General features: G+C 34.2%; 1 protein-coding gene across 3 annotated transcripts in view; it reads right to left on the bottom strand.

Annotated features, from left to right (window-relative positions):
* TRAPPC13 (trafficking protein particle complex 13) overlaps positions 1–14,766 on the bottom strand; it is a 36,353-nt gene that overhangs the window by 12,035 nt on the left and 9,552 nt on the right. For all 3 annotated transcript variants that reach the window (XM_010845528.1, XM_010845530.1, XM_010845529.1), the window contains exons 2-7: positions 13,519–13,587; positions 12,865–12,964; positions 11,147–11,231; positions 6,565–6,692; positions 3,671–3,743; positions 1,540–1,584 (exon numbers count right to left, since the gene is read on the bottom strand). In XM_010845528.1, the coding sequence (XP_010843830.1) occupies positions 1,540–1,584; positions 3,671–3,743; positions 6,565–6,692; positions 11,147–11,231; positions 12,865–12,964; positions 13,519–13,587 (500 nt within the window). The remainder of the gene's footprint in view (positions 1–1,539; positions 1,585–3,670; positions 3,744–6,564; positions 6,693–11,146; positions 11,232–12,864; positions 12,965–13,518; positions 13,588–14,766) is intronic.

The raw sequence follows: 14,766 nt of genomic DNA, 5'->3' as shown, positions 1-14,766 counted from the left end.
CAACAAAGAAAACTTAAAATAGTTTAGTATGTGCTTTCCTAGGAGTCAATTACAGGAAAAAAAAGACCCACCTACATATTTGTTTTTAATTTTCCAAACTATTTTTTCTAATAGAATAGTTACCAATCTCCCCTCATACTATGAATGAAATCTTTTCCAGCGAAATAATAAATTAAGACTATTTAAGTACATATATTACTAATAACAAAAAAAGGTAGAACAAATATGTATTATCCCAATTCTCCTATCCCTCCCCACAAAGAAACATCAACTCTTTAAACATCTAATAATCTCCTTGATGAGACTGAATCCTGCCATCAAATAGTGATATGTATACTCTTCACTACGTACTCAATGTTCCACTTGCACCTCTGCTTGGAACACCTTCACTGCTCTGACACTACATTTCCAGCACCTATTCCTTCTGGACTCTGAGGCAGTTCTCTTTCTTTACCATGAAGCTTTCTTAGACTACTCCAGAATCTCATTCCCAGAGTTCCTGTAGCACATTTTTTTGTACCAGTCTCTCTAGTCGCACTATATACTATACTAGTAACTTTTTTATTTTATGCACTTTTTTCTTTTCTCCTGATAGGTTTTTACTTCAGGGTTAGGTTCCTTATCTTAGATGTTTTGGTATGTCCAGCTGTAGCACAAACTTTATAGTGAATAAAAACTCTGAGATGCTGATGGTAAAAATAATATTATCAAATTTGACATGTGACTACAAATTTCTTATCACCTGGTTTTGGAGTAACAGACATAATTTGCATTTCAAAATGCTATATTTGAATATCTCTGAGTTTATCATTATGATCTGAAACACATGATTTTTCGGGAGTAAGAGGCCCAGTAGGAAATCTGTTTTTTCTGGAATTCTAGATACCAGGATAAAATAGAATTTTGTAAAAGAAATTCAAGAATTAAACCTTTTCCTTATAACAAATTATATTCTATATCTTTTGTTAGAACAGAAGATAATCTTCTATTCTGAAAGTTACTCCTTTCTATATTTTTGCCAAATTTGTTTCTCCTAAGGAGAAATTCAAATCATTCACTAAACTTAGCAATCTCACACTGACTTTTCAGGACAAAGAATTTAATGTATTGAGTTCTACTTAATATTTTTCTATATAAATATTAAATTTTTTTTGCAGGTTTAGATCTACTACTTCAATTTTTACAATATCACAACCACATTTATAAATATTTAACAGATTGCTAATGTTTTTAGACAGGAACAACAACTATTAAATGGAAGCATAGGGTCATCATTTAATGAAAGGAGGTGAAAGCCTCAAAGTTAATGAGAATAAAAATCAAGGCATATTGATTCCATGTAAATTGAAAACAGCAGATTAAAAGAGATCTGCAGTGAAATTAATCACTTGTGATTTAACTTTATGCTCATTTTTCACAAGTAATTTGTAGTCATATCAGCAATTTACTCTGATATGAAAAGAAATATAATACATGAGAATTTTAGTCAGATAAGATCTTAATGTTGAACATGAAATCCCATTAGGTGCTCACACTTACCTCTGCATTGTAAAATTTGGTTTTCACATCCAATGGTTTGAGAACCTAGTTGAATAAAGCATACCAATCAAAGAAGATTATTATCATTTGGCCATTTATTTATTTATTTTTAATTAAATTTATTTTAATTGGAGGTTAATTACTTTACAATATTGTATTGGTTTTGCCATACATCAACATGAATCCACCATGGGTGTACACATGCTCCCCATCCTGAACCCCCCTCCATCCTCCCTCCCCATACCATCCCTCTGGGTCATCCCAGTGCACCAGCCCCAAGCATCCTGTATCCTGCATCGAACCTAGACTGGTGATTTGTTTCTTATATGATACTATACATGTTTCAATGCCATTATCCCAAATCATCCCACCCTCTCCCTCTCCCACAGAGTCCAAAAGACTGTTCTATACATCTGTGTCTCTTTTGCTGTCTTGCATACAGGGTTATCGTTACCATCTTTCTAAATTCCATATATAAGTGTTAGTATACTGTATTGGTGTTTTTCTTTCTGGCTTTCTAGAGACAATCTCTTTAACAAGTGGTGCTGGGAAAACTGGTCAACCACTTGCAAAAGAATGAAACTAGAACACTTTCTAACACCAAACACCAAAATAAACTCAAAATGGATTAAAGATCTAAACTTAAGACCAGAAACTATAAAATTCCTAGAGGAGAACATAGGCAAAACACTTTCCGACATAAATCACAGCAGGATCCTCTAAGACCCACCACCCAGAATACTGGAAATAAAAGCAAAAATAAACAAATGGGACCTAATTAAAATTAAAAGCTTCTGCACAACAAAGCAAACTATAAGCAAGGTGAAAAGACAGCCTTCAGAATGGGAGAAAATAGTAGCACATGAAGCAACTGACAAACAACTAATCTCAAAAATATACAAGTAACTCCTACAGCTCAATTCCAGAAAAATAAACGACCCAATCAAAAAATGGGCCAAAGAACTAAATAGACATTTCTCCAAAGAAGACATACAGATGGCTAACAAACACATGAAAAGATGCTCAACATCACTCATTATCAGAGAAATGCAAATCAAAACCACAATGAGGTACCATTTCACGCCAGTCAGAATGGCTGTGATCCAAAAGTCTACAAGCAATAAATGCTGGAGAGGGTGTGGAGAGAAGGGAACCCTCTTACACTGTTGGTTGGCCATTTATTTTGCTTATTTTTTTTTAATCTTGGGTTTATGCTTGTCAAAGGCATTTTCCAATTTTAATTGTAACAGACTTTTCAAATGGGTATGCAATATTCTTGTAAAAACAAAACAATCCCAAAGGCATTTTAAAAGAAGCTACCATAATTTCTTGACTGGGTGACAATTACATGAGTTATATGGATTTACACTTCACAGTATTTTGCTAAACTGAACACATATATGTTTGTGTATTTTTCTCTATATATTTCACCAAGTATATTTATCAAAATAAACAATTAAACCTTTTATTTTCTTTTAAAAGACATGCAAAATCTTAAACAGATGAGTGAAAACAAAAGCAATAACAACAAAGCAATAACAATTTTTTTCTTCCACGTACAGAGGAGTAAAAAAATATATATAGTGTCATATCTAAATCTACATAACTGTATATGGTCATCTCATTTCCCTATCCGTACACACAGATGCATTAAAACAGTGGTTTTAAATTATTCTTTGATTATGGACTTTGAAAACTGTGTATTAATAAAAACTTCTAACTGCAATTTCAGTGACTCATGATTTCTCTGAAGGAAGCTTGGTCCACTTAACCCAAATCAATAATCCTTCATTTAAATATTTCTTTAGAAATCTGATATTATTGACACTTATTTTGTCTGGACTTTATAGTCATTTTATCCATCTTCTTGATTCTTGCATGTTTTGTCAAGGCATGAAAACCAAACAATTTTTTTTTTAAATAAAAACATTATACTGCCAATGATAATTTCTGTTTTTATTTAACTTAGTCTGACTTTAGACTGCTAGTAACATGATAAATTCAAAAACATTAGGGTATTTGCTTTATTTGGAGTCTGTTTTTATTGCGGATAAATAGCTGTAATTTCCCGGGGGCTGAGGTGGCAGGGGGAAGGCACCTAAACACCATTTCCCACCATCAGATTTAATACCTGAAACTTGAAGAATTTTCTAAAATACATTTTTTCTCCACCCTGAGTCGTGTAACTCACTGCACACACCAAGCTGAAACAGAAAGATGTCTTAATGATTTCTGAATCTTTTCAATTTTGTTTTTTAATACTTAATCTACTACATTTCAACTCTATCAAAAAATTTGAAAAATATACCAATGATGTAAAAGTGTAGTCAAATGAGCCTAGGGCAGGAAAAAAAGTTTCAGTAGATATAGATGTATTTCCATGAACAAGAAAGCTATGATTAGTAAAATAAGATATACCATTTTTAAAGACAGAAGTCAGAAACTTTTTCTTCAAAAAGTGAAGCATGATCCAAAATAAATACCAGGATAACTAAACAGTTGAATATTAAAAATAAGTTCACATAAACTAGAAGAAAATAACAAATTAAAAAAAAAAATTCCAAGATGAGGAAAGGCTTTTTAATATAAATCCAATGGAAAGGATGACCTCTACAAATTTATAAACTGGATAAATCAAAGACACTAAAACAAAATTTAAAAAAGGACAACATATTGGGATAAAAGGCTTCTAACAATATCAAGCTTTGTAGGCATAACATTAGTATCTCACTCAAAACAGGAGAAAAGAATATATATATAAATCACAGTACCATGATATACTAACAAAAATGTGAAAATGTTCACCCTTACAAGTAGTCAAAGAAACAAATTACAAATTACAATAATGAGGTAAGATTTTTCCCCATCTTAGGATCTGGCAAAAATTCTTTCCAAGAAATAACAGGGTTGTTGAGGGTTTACAGAAACTGAATCTCTTTATACTGCTGCTGGTTATAAAAATTGAGAAAACAATCCTTCAGGAAAGGAGTCTTAAAACTGCTTATATGCTCCTATAGTAAACCCATTTCAAGTAATCTATCACAGGAAATATTAAGGTGTTCATCACTGTGTTATTTGTAACTGAACAAGTGGAAAGTTTAACATCAGAGTAAACAAATTACAGTACATGGTCCAACTGTGTAGATAAAATCATTTTAAGAATCTTTTCAAAGAATACTGACTCAAGTGGGAAAATGTTCTTGGTGCATTAAAAAAGATAAAGCCATGGGGTAATTTTATCAAAATTTTACAAAATATTATTTCTTTATACGTATCTGTTATATATACACATAAAAAGACTGAAGTATACCAATATCTTAATAGTGGTTATGCTAGGAGGTGACATTATAGGTAATTTATTTCTTTTTTATATTTGTACCTGGTACTAAACTAGGTGCTAGGGATTTAGAGTTGATCAAAACTCAACACCTGCTCTCCTAGTACTCACGGTTGGAAACAAAGTACAGATTTTGAAGCTAGATTTGAGCTCCATGCCATTATTTACTAGCTATTAAATTCTACAAAAGTCTCATTTTCTGTAAAATGGGGATTTTACACATTTATTATCATTTCAATAAACTCAATTTCAACAAATGTTAACCACTATTTCTCTGCTAAATTCTGAGGATACAGCCAACTTTGTGGAATTCATACTTTAATGGGAACAGCAGGCACTCAGTGAATAATTTCAAGTACAAAAGACATAGAAAAATATTTGAAGAAGTAAAATTAAACTAAACAAATGACATAGGCATTCCTTTATAAGAGAAGAATACATTTCAAGTTGTGGAGGAATTTAGAGGTAAAACAGTCCAATATAACCGCAGTGTAAAGTGGGAGCGAAGTATGATGAAAGGTGGAACGAGAGTATTTGTTAAGGATTAGGTATGGAGAGCTCTGCAAAAACTATATAAAGTCAGAATTTCCTAAGGGTAATGGGAGATCACTGAAGTGTTAGGTGACTTATTCAAGACCACATAGTTAAATAAATGATTGAGCTAACATCTGAATTCCAGAAAATCTGACACCAAAGCTTATACCAACCACAGAATATGTATTAGTGTTAGTTGCTCAGTCATGTCTAACTTTATGGGATCCCATGGATTGCCTCCTCTGCTCATGAGATTCTCCAGGCAAGCAAACTGGAGTGAGTTTTCACTCTCTTCTCCAGAGGATCTTTCAGACCCAGGAATCGAACCTGGGTCTCCTGCATTGCAGGCAGACTCTTTACGATCTGAGCCACCAAGATAGCCCAGAATATACATTAAAAAGTGCCTAAACAGAGCTTGTCACTAAAATGAATTAAATGATAGATAATATTATATGTACTTCTTTAAGATAAGAAAGAGAAACAGAAATGGTGATGTAAGAAGAGATGAAGAGAGGCTACTGAGAGATAATTAACAAGAATAGGACTTTGAGAATCAACTATATGTGGGAGTGGTAAGGCAGATAGAGAAATCTAAAATTACTTTAGGTGGCTCTGAATTGTTCATTTTTGCCTCTCAGACAAAGAAAAACAGAGCATTCACATTCAAATACCTACACAGGCCAGGGATACAGAATTTGACATTTCTTTTTCCTCTCATAGTTTGTTTTATTTTGGTTCTCTACTTTTGAACTCTCAGGATAGAGTGTATTTATATAGTTAAACCCAGAACTGAAAAGCTGTGAATTTAAAAATAAATGTTATTAACATCAGTTGTTAGTATTTCAAAAGAATAAACATACTGTAAAAGTATTTTTAGAGTACTACCTGGGTTTTAAAGGTTTGCAGCATGGATTTTTATTTTTCAGTCAGACTGCAGGTGCAAAAATAAAACTAGAGATAAATGAACATTTTTTTCCCCTTACACAATAAACATTTTGTTTAAAGTCTGTTTCTGGCAAACATGTAAACATGGCACATAAAACTCCTTCTGAAGTAATTTCTCAGGCTTGATAATGAGTGGAAATAAAGCAAAAATTTCAGATAAAGGCTGTTATAAGTAAAAGCCTTTGAGATGTAGTAAAATTAATTCTTACATGTGTGTTCCAATTTCCTTTACTTCATGGTGTATGACATCATCAATACAACAATCGGGTTTAAGTTCAGCCACTGCAGCGTTAGAGGCTGAAAGATTCAAACGCTGAGAACTTGTCTGAAGATCAGCCTTGAAAGAAAGAGAGAATAAAATACAAGTGAACTTGGTTACCTACAGGTTGTGGGTGAGTATGGGTAGAAGGAATAGGGGAACACGAGCAAGCAAGGCAGTAGGGATGAAGGGAGAGTGACACTTCTCTGTACACATCTCTCTGTAGAGATGTCACATTTCTCCGATGCTTAGAAAAGAGTAATGGTTCATACAAACGCACATCTGAAAATAAATAAATCAGCCATGAGGTAGGGGGAATCCAAAATGGAATCCATACAGCATCGAATGAACCTAACTCTATTGCAAATGAACACAACCATACCAAGGGTAAAGGAAAAGTAAGAACCAATATAAGTTTGGCAAACAAAAGCTAAAAACAAAAAGAATGGCATACAAATGTTTTACTCTTGAACATCTACTTTTTGGCAAGGGTACAGATTAGCAACTTTAAAACTTCTACGTGTATCCCAGGATTAAACAAAAAACATATACATTATGGGTAGCAAGAGACAGGTTTCTGACCTTTGGGGACAAAAATGTACAAATAAGAAAAGTGAGAAGGCTACAATGAAACCTTTGGTACTGGACTGGAATTTGGGGCATCCATATGAACCTATGGTTTTAAAATTTATATATAGACAGATGGATATTACAGAAACATATACAGATGTGTACACATGTGTTAGTATATAGCACTAAAAGGTAAACAATCATTCAAAACAACATTAGAAGTCAGAAACCAACTGATTTGCAGAAGTAGAGATCAACATTAAAGTCATCAACTAAGAAAGAACCAGTTTCTCTAACTTAGCAACCTGCCCCCACTAAGTTACTTTCTACCACATTCCCTGCTAATTTCTTTTGTAACATTTATTACCATCTGTAATTACCTTATGATTTTTTGCCCACCTGTTTCTTTCCATCTCCCCTACCAAAAATGTAAGGTCTATTGAGAAGGCAATGGCACCCCACTCCAGTACTCTTGCCTGGAAAATCCCACGAACAGAGGAGCCTGTTAGGCTGCAATCCATGGGGTCGCTAAGAGTCGGACACGACTGAGCGACTTCACTTTCACTTTTTACTTTCATGCATCGGAGGAGGAAATGGCAACCCACTCCAGTGTTCTTGTCTGTAGAATCCCAGGGACGGGGGAGCCTGATGGGCTGCCGTCTATGGGGTCGCACAGAGTCGGACACGACTGAAGCAACTTAGCAGCAGCAGCAGCATTGAGGTAGGAACCTCTTGTGTTCTCTTCTTCACTGCTATAACATGGTGCCTGGCACACAGTAAGTAATTAATAAAGGTTTGTCAAATAATGAAATTATGATAAAACTTCAAGGCAAGTGTCAAGAAAAATACAGATAAAGCAAAGATCACATTAAGTCACAGGGAGTGGAAGTGGTTTTGCCTGTAAGAGCTAAGACTTTTAAAAAGATTTTGTTTAAAAAAATTCAGTTTTTAGCAGTAAATTCTAACCTAACATTCTTAATGCAGGCAGTTCAAAGTGGATATTTATTAGTGCCCTCTCTTTTGCTATTATATTCAGTTACTAAACAGTAGTAGTAGCTCACACTGGGCCCCTACCATGCGCAAGGCCCTGTTCTAAGCACTTTGCTCACCTGATGCCTGCTACAAGCTTCAACAGTACGGGAACTGAGACCTTTCAGGTGTACAAGCTGTATTTAGAAATGGCAGGGGAAACAGAGATCAAATTGCCAACATCCATTGGACATAGAAAAAGCAAGGGAGTTCCGGAAAATATTTACTAAGGCTTCACTAACTACACTAAAGCCTTTGACCGTGTAGATCACAACAAACTATGGAAAATTCTTAAAGAGATGGGAATACCAGACCACCTGATCTGCCTCCTGAGAAATCTGTATGCACGTCAAGAAGCATAAGTTAGAACCAGACATGGAACAACAGACTGGTTCAAAATTGGGAAGGAGTACATCAAGGGTGTATACTGTCACCCTGTTTATTTAACTTATATGCAGAGTACATCATGTGAAATGCCAGGCTAGAGCAATCACAAGCTGGAATCAAGATTGCTGTGAAAAACATCAACAACATGAGATATGCAGATGATACCACCCTAATGGGAGAAAGTGAAGAGAAACTAAAGAGCCTCTTGCTTAAGGTGAAAGAAGAGTGAAAAAGCTGGCTTAAAAATCAACATTCTGAAAACTAAGATCATGGCATCTGGTCCCATTACTTCATGGCAAATAGATGGGGAAAAGGGGAAAAAGTTGCAGATTTTATTTTCTTGGACTCCAAAATCACTGCAGATGGTGACTATAGCCATGGAATTAAAAAGATGCTTACTTCTTGGAAGAAAAGCTATGACAAACCTAGACAGAGTATTAAAAAAGCAGAGACATCACTTTGTCGACAAAGGTCTGTACAGTCAAAGCTATGGTTTTTCTAGTAGTCATGTACAGATGTGAGAGTTGGACCATGAAGAAGGCTGAATGCAGAAGAATTGATGCTTTCAAGCTGTGGTACTGGAAAAGACTCTTAAGAGTCCCTTGGACAGCAAGATCAAACCAATCAATCCTTATGGAAATGAACCCTGAATATTGATTTTGGAAGAACTGATGGTTGAAGCTGAAGCACCAACACTTTGGCCTGATGCAAAGAGCTGACTCACTAGAAAAGACCCTGCTGCTGGGAAAGATCGTGGGCAGGAGGAGAAGGTGGCAACAGAGAATGAGATGTTTGGATCCCATCACTGAATTAACGGACACGAGTTTGAGCAAATTCCAAGAGGGAGCGAAGGACATGGAAGTCTGGCATCCTGCAGTCCATGGGTAGCAAATAGTGGGACACGACTTAGTGACTGAATAAATCCTGAAGCAGGTAATTGTACCATCCTTGTTTTACATACAAGTGAGAGAACACAGAAAGAACAACTCTCCATAGGTTATACAACTAATAAGCAACGAAACTAAAATTCAAAATTCTTTAACATTTTAGACATTAGAGAAGGAGGAGGGGAAGAAAAGAAAACAGCCAAACCCATGGGCTTTCTGTCCAGTTTGTTTCCCTATGTATTACCTGTTAAACATGAATCATAACTACAGTATGTATTATATATATATAGCTAAACACTTACACCTTTTTCCTTTTTCATGTTATAACTGCTGCACTTAACATTTACTTCCTAATTACCACCAGGACTTTTCCAGGAATTGGAGATAAAGCAGTGACCAAAAGAGACCTAAATCTCTGTTCCTATGGAATTTAAATGTTTTGGGAAGATAATACAGAGTAAAGGAGGAATGGATGGCTGGCTTGAGGAAGGGGAATACAATTACAGGGTAGGTTTCATGCTCCAAATTGGTTTTTGGATGAGCAGGATTTAAAAAGGGATGTCTTCTCTTCTTCACCACTGTAACACAGAGCCTGGCACACAGTAGGCAATTAATAAATGTTTGTCAAATAATGAAATCAATATAAAACTTCAAAGCAAATGTCAAGAAAAATACAGAGAAAGTAAAGATCATGTTAAGTCATGGGGAGTGGCAGTGGATTTGTCTGTAAGAACTAAAACTTTTAAAAAGATTTTATTTAAAAAAGAAATCAGTTAACAAGCTTTCTGCAGTAAATTCTAACCTAATATTTCCTAATGCAAAGACTTCAAAGTGGGATATTTATTAGTATTGTCTCATTTGTTATTATAAATGCCACGTGAATACAGATTTGACAATGAATTTTTTTATTTTTCAAGCTCTTTTTCTTTGTGAATATATCCAAGGTGTTTAAATGAGCTAGCATATTCTATCTCTTGATTCTCAAAACTGTAAGAATCTTCTAACTGGCTTATTTCCTACAAACCATCCCATACAATGCTTTCGTGTTAGCCTTCCAACACGAACCTCTGCTTAAAAGTTTCCACTGATTGCACACTGTCTTAAAATAACCTCAGACTTAGTCTGGCTTTCAAGATGCTCACTTACTGTGTGGTTACTACCTATCTATACAACCTTACTTGCTTTTACTAAGTGAATTCTGTTCACTGCTACAAGAACACATTACATATTCCTATGTTCCTGCTTCCAATCGCCACGCCCCTCTTTCATCTTTCCTTCTAAACCCTGCCATTCTTTCAAGACCTTCCTGTGTTCCCTCTCCTTCAACAGCCCTTCCTGAATGATGCAATCCCGAGTGATGATCTCTCCTCTGAAATTCAACCTTTATTGTGTTAATCATAAATCATTAACAGAAATTTAAGTGCTATTTATCTTTGGTATATTTTCTCATCCAAGCTATCACAAACTTTGAGGATAAGGAACAATGATGCTATGCAAAGCATATCTGATAACTTAGGGTGTTCAATTAATACTTGCTAATAATAACAATTAAAAAGTCAGTATCGAACATGTATTTTAATGAAGTCTCAAAACATTAAGAATAGAAATTAAAAAGTAAAAAAAAAAAAAAAAATTATCCCCAAAAAGAATGCCACTTACTTTAACCAATATATCTTTTACAACTTGATTGCTATCATTATGGACGCTGATATAACTGGAAAAGGTCTCTCCCAAAAATATATTCCTGTGAAATAAAATAAATTTTTAGACAGAAATCCATTCAAGTTTTATCACAAATATTCTATTTATGCACCACTGAGAATATCAAATAGAGAAGTTACTAAAGGATAGTAATCCCTTCATGGATTACAGCCTTGTCATGGCAGAGTGGCTTCCGTAACTCAGGTGAAATACTATTTCAATATTTCTTTGTTTACACTAGGCTGCTCACTCATTATCTAGTACAATTCAAATTACAGATTTAATCTATAAAGCATGCTATGTAACTTGACCCTCAACTACTGCCAAAGCTAATAGCCCTCCTAAAAATAAGTCATTGAAATCAGATCCACGTTAAAAGTCTTAATAAGGAGGCTACAAAAGGCAATATTTGAAATAACTTATGCCCTGAATCTAGAAGGGATCAAGTTATTGATTTTAGAGTATTTTTACCAATTTATTTTATTTTTATAACTTAATTCTAATCAAAATGACTAGTGGCATTACTTTGTAAGTAGTGGCTCAGTCATGTCCTACTCTTTGCGACCCCATGGCCTACACAGTCCATGGAATTCTCCAGGCCAACATACTAGAGTGGGTAGTTGTTCCCTTCTCCAGGGGATCTTTCCAATCCAGGGATCAAACCCAGGTCTCCAGCATTGTGGGTGGATTCTTTACCAGCTGAGCCACCAGGGAAGCCCAAGAGTACTGGAGTGGATAGCCTATCCCTTCTTAGCGGATCTTTCCGACCTAGGAATTGAACAGGGGTCTCCTGCATTGCAGCCAGATTCTTTACCAGCTGAGCTACCAGGGAAGCCTAGTATATATTATATATAATGCATATTAACATATAAATGTATGTAGGTTTATATAAAAATATTTTAATATGAACATTTTTTACATGAATATATTTCTAAGCTCTCAAGACACTAATCAATGACCACATTCTATAAACCTTTAAAAATTATCTTGGTTGCAAACAGAGCAGGACCAGGGGCTTTTACCTCAGTAATAATCTAGAATAAGAGAATAACTAAGAGCAAGAGAGGAATAAAACATTTAGAGTTCCTAATAAGCTGACAAGTCCAATAACTTATGATGGTAAAGGGCTGTGAAGGTGAAGAAAAGAGCTAATTCTGAAAGACACTGAGACTGAATCCTTTAAAATAAAGGAATACACAGGCATTTAAAAAGATCTATAGGCTTGTCTGCTGGCTCAGTTGGTAAAGAATCTGCCTGCAATGTAGGAGATGCAGGCTTGATCCCTGGGTAGGGAAGATATCCTGGAGAAGGAAATGGCAACCCACTCCCAATATTTTGCATGGAAAATCCTATGGACAGAGGAGCCTGGAGCCACAGTCCATGGGGTCACAAAGAATTAGACATGACTTAGCAACTAAACCACAACCACCAAAGAAGAAAGGTAAAATTCTACCACCCTAGGAACCGCTATTAACACTTTGGTATGCATTTATTTAAAAAAAAAAAAAAAAAAAAAAACAACCAGAATCAAATAGTACACTTTCTGTTAAATTTTTTTTTTCAACCACTTAAATGTATCATGAGCATTTTTCCATCCTATAGTTATCTTTTGAAAACATGATCTGTAATGGCTTCAGAGTGCTACTGTGTTTCAAACGTGAGCATACGATTCTTACCCAAAATTCTGTGGTAAGGTCAACATTTCTCCCAACATTAAAATCTCTGCACCATTTACAGTTGAAGGATCATCTCTCATAAGCTGGTTAAAGAGATCTCCTGTAGAAAGAGAAAAACATCAAATTCTAACATTGATCTTGTAAATAACTTTTATTTATGTGAAGAAATAGTTTTGAGAGCTATTTAAAAAAAATAATCTCACAGCAAAAATTATATTTAAAAAAATCTAATTTCTAATCTTCATTACAACAATGCACACCAAAAAATTCTGTTTCTACAGAAAATGAACAGTTTAGGGAAAAAGGAAAATGTAGGTCATGAGATATAAAATATAGAAGCTCCAATAATTTTTAATAAAGGGAATGCTAACATACATTGATGGAACATGTGAGGATAAACAAAATTTTAATAGTATTATTACAAGGAATGTGTTTTTACTAAAACCAAAAGTCTCTGTTGCCATGGGATATCAATAGTGTCTTGATTTATAGATTATGAGTGAGACTTACTGCTCAGATGGCCACATTTACATGTACAAAAACAAGCAATGAAGGATACAGCAAAGAGTTAGTGTAAGATTGGCAAGGCTAGGCTTATCCCCAAGGTAATACAACTCTTTCCCAGGTACAAGAAGAATAAAGCATGTGTCATACCAGGCAAGTCTTTCTCTTCACATGTTACTGGAATATTGGTGAATAAAGTAGGTTTGGTCAACCGCATTACTGTCAATTAGAAAAGTAGGGAAAAAAAGAAAGAAGATATTAATATTTTATGCCAGTGTTCCCAAGTTGAATGTATGAGGTTAATCAATTTTATACTATGGTAAAATATAATCTAAATATGACCTAAACTTAGTATAATATTAAGTATTTCCCAAGATTACTATACAGCAATAATTTACTAAAAATGTTAATATGTAACAATAAGAATTTTATATATGACAAAGAGAACAATTTTGCTTTTACTTACAGTCCAAGGAATTATAAAAATCATACATAAATGTAATATGTCTCATTATACAAAAAGTAGAAAATAAAAGAATTTGAAAACTTAAGTTATAGTAGGAGAATAGATTTTAAAAAGATCTTGAGTAACTTCACTGTAAACAATACCAACAAATTATTATTAACCAATATTAGTCTGACAGGGAAAAAAGTTAGGATGTGCTATTTTGAATATGAAACAATGCTTTTATGCAAAAAGGATTTTTGTAAACTTTATCCATGTGTTATAATCATGGGTCACTGAAGTTCAGTAAGTAGCCCTTTAAGTAATATTAATTCTCTGTAAACATTATGAAAATACCAGTAAATGTGTAGGTTTATAGAATTCGAACCAAAACTAGTATTTGTTTGTGGAAAATGACAAAATGTATCTAAAGTTTATCTAGAAAAACAAAAATAAGCTATAGAAATTTTTCTCATAGAGAAAAATTGGACATAACAGACAGCAAAACATGTAAAAAACTGGACATAACAGACAGCAAAACATGTAAATCAATAATCAACTAATAGGCTTATTAATATAAGACCATACAGATATGTTAGAGAATTTTAAGAAGCCAAACCAATCAATACTATAAGGTATTAGGAAACTGGCTCACTAACTGGAGAAAAAACTGGACATAACAGACAGCAAAACATGTAAATCAATAATCAACTAATAGGCTTATTAATATAAGACCCTACAGATATGTTAGAGAATTTTAAGAAGCCAAACCAATCAATACTATAAGGTATTAGGAAACTGGCTCACTATCTGGGAAAAATGAAATTTAGTTTATCTTTCAAATATCAAATACTTTATGTATCAAGTAGTAGACAAAAATTAAGTAATAGAGAACCAGAAAAAGTGAAAATTTATTACACCTAATCTAGCAAGGATAGGACGTTCTAATTAAA

Source organism: Bison bison, unplaced genomic scaffold, assembly GCF_000754665.1.
Source record: "Bison bison bison isolate TAMUID 2011002044 unplaced genomic scaffold, Bison_UMD1.0 scf7180017864218, whole genome shotgun sequence".
NCBI classification, from domain to species: domain Eukaryota; kingdom Metazoa; phylum Chordata; class Mammalia; order Artiodactyla; family Bovidae; genus Bison; species Bison bison.
Note: the sequence above shows the minus strand (reverse complement) of the source record. Positions and strands in the feature narration are given on the sequence as shown.